The sequence below is a fragment of the Priapulus caudatus genome, unplaced genomic scaffold (genome assembly GCF_000485595.1).
Source record: "Priapulus caudatus unplaced genomic scaffold, Priapulus_caudatus-5.0.1 Scaffold23, whole genome shotgun sequence".
Taxonomy (NCBI): Eukaryota; Metazoa; Priapulida; class Priapulimorpha; order Priapulimorphida; family Priapulidae; genus Priapulus; species Priapulus caudatus.
The window spans coordinates 286,843-289,658 of NW_014577084.1; the positions used below are offsets into that span (position 1 = coordinate 286,843).

At 43.0% G+C, this 2,816-nt stretch overlaps 1 protein-coding gene across 1 annotated transcript in view; it reads left to right on the forward strand.

Annotated features, from left to right (window-relative positions):
* LOC106813317 overlaps positions 1-2,816 on the forward strand; it is a 19,395-nt gene continuing 16,579 nt past the window's right edge. Inside the window, exon 1 of the mRNA XM_014817432.1 lies at positions 1-183. Within this exon, the coding sequence (XP_014672918.1) occupies positions 181-183 (3 nt within the window). The 5' untranslated portion in view covers positions 1-180. The remainder of the gene's footprint in view (positions 184-2,816) is intronic.

Genomic DNA, 2,816 nt, shown 5'->3' on the forward strand with positions numbered 1-2,816 from the left:
GTCAATGATATAGGCCCTACCATAGGCATGTGTCCTCACATTATACATGCACCTCTCTGGGAGAAAGGCAAACTTGATGAAACACCAAGATGAAGCATTTTATTGCTATATGTTTCCTGGGGTAGCTTTAGAATTTTTTTATTCTAAACCTAGGGAAATCCGACATTTAAATCATATAAAATGGTAAGTACTACTCTTTTTTATTGCAACAACAGATTTTCTAGTGTTACCCTGATGATAGTTGCTCTTGAGTGTGGTAAAGCTTTATGAATGTGCCACCGGCTTGGCATTTATCACCATATTTCTCAATAATGGATATTTAATTTAAGGCAGTTGTTAGACCTTGTACTATCCCAACTGTACAACCCCTTCTCTACCTCCTAATCTTCTCCATGTCCTTCTTCCCTTCTCTACCTCCTAATCTTCTCCATGTCATTCTCCCTCCCTGCTCCTCTACTAATCCACCTGCTCCCCCTTCACTACCTCCTCTTACTTCTCCCTTTACTCCACCTCATCCACCTTCTCCACCTTCTACCCTCCTGCTGTACATACTCCGCTTTCTCTGCTACCTCCTCTTACTTCTTGTCATCCCCTACTTCCTTAATTTCCTTCTTGTGACTTCCCCCTCATGTACCTGCTCTACCTTCTCCACCTCAACCACCTTCTCCTCTATCTTCTCCCTTTGTCTACTGCCTCCATACACTTACCCCTTTTCCCCCCTATACTTCTGTACACTGCTTAGTTAGTGTTATATGTTGATAGCAGAAGCCATACCCCTGTAGTGGTGTAACGATATACTATGGTCACGATGTGATTACTGTACAGGATTAATACATTTATTACGCAAACTGTCAGGGAAACTATAAGTGACATTAAAAAAAGAAAATGCAAAATATAAAGGATCCTGGAGGTGTTGAGGGAGGGAGACAGGAGGACAGGGGAGGGAGGTGGGAGGAGAGGGGAAGGAAGGTGGGAGGAGAGAGGGAGCGAGGCGGGAGGAGAGGGGGAGGAAGGCGGGAGGAAGACAACCCTCTCAGTGTGCCCCCTCGTAAAAGTAAATCCTATCTGCAAAATTCACTATGCTAATTAATGTATACCTACTTAATGGCGCTCGTGGCGTACGTCACCGTTGACAACCAAGATAATCTTCTTGGGTCAATCTCATACTCTCAAACTGAAAAGGGGCGGGCCCGCAGCACGTGTGTCTGGTAAAACCCAATCTACAAAATTAATTTTGCTCGCAGCATCCCGCAGCATCCCGCCACGATTTCTCACCTATGCTATTGCATGCACATATAGCAATTGCGCTTACGTCGTTCGTCGCCCTTTACGTGCAGGCATGCGGCAATTACGTGGAAATATGAGGCATTAAAGAATGCATAAACATTACATTGTCTACATAATTGGTAGTAGGCCTAAATGCATTTCGTGTTTATTTACTATCATTTTATTATTGAAAATTTGAAACGTTCCAATTGCCTGTGTCGGAGAGGTGCACGTGTATACTCATGAGAGTTATATGCAAAAATCAAATTTCGCCCAGTTTGGTTCTCCTATTTTCAGAGCAAAACTTTTAAGCTACTAATTACTAAAGTAACTATAATACAAACAACCACTAAGACTTGTGGGTGACTTGTGAGAGACTTGTGACTTGTGACTTGTGACTTGTGACTTGTGACGTGAGACTTGTGACTTGTGGGTGACTTGTGAGTTTGACATTGTTTTTGATAGTTAACTCGATCGTAATGCATTCTGGGATATCCGGTTTAAAGCGATTTGGATCACAATGCGAAAGGCTGGAATTTAATTTTCATGTAAGCATTATTACTCTCTTTATTGATGATGAACTAGTCATTTACACACGCATATGTACATTATGTTATATGTAAGCGGATATAGCTTTCAAATTTAGCGACAGGGAGAACGAGAATGTGAGGCGGGTGTATGCATGGTATTTAGTAATTTACGTACATGTGTGCGTGCGTGAGTGTGAATGTGTGTGCGCGCGTGCGCGTGCGTGAGTGTGTGTGTGTGTGTGTGTGCGTGTGCGTGTGCGTGTGCGTGCGCGCGCGCGTGTGGTTGTGTGTGTGAGAGAGTGTGTAGTGTGTGTTGCCGATAAATATAGAAGCGTTGTGACTTGTATTTGTATCACGCGCAAACATACGCCTCCACTGCCGCTGCTGTACATTGCATCAGCTGATTGCATGAATTCATGCATCTATAGAAATTTCAACGACGTTGATTGCAGCAAAAAAGCTTCAATTTTACATTACATTATTCATCTACTATGATCTAGCAATTTATTATAGCATGACGTACTGACAATTATCTGGTTAATTACGACGTTAGTACGATAGTATATAGGCCTACATTAAACTTGTGTAATTTCCAGGGCTGTCGCTAGCACAGTAGCAGAGGGGGGGGGCAAGGGTGGCATTTTCCCTCCAAATAAATGTAGGTATACATAATTACATGGTGAATGGCAGTCACCTTCCCAGAACAAATACACAAAATGAGTTGGCTACGTTCCTGATTGCAAGAGTAAGTGGATGTACGTAGCTCTATTCACATAATAATTACCTCTGCCAGGGGCTTGGCGGAGGTTATGTTTTCACCGGCGTGTCTTTGAGTGTTGGTTTGTGGGTTTGTGTGTTACCATGCACGTTTCAGTTCACTTCCGCTAGGTGCGCTGGCTGTAGACTTACAAACACGCAACCACAGGCTATAAGGGGCAACCACAGTCCTCCCCCACCTGCACGCTCGCACTAATCCGGATCCAATTAATTATTTAATTAATTAATTAATTAATTTTTCCA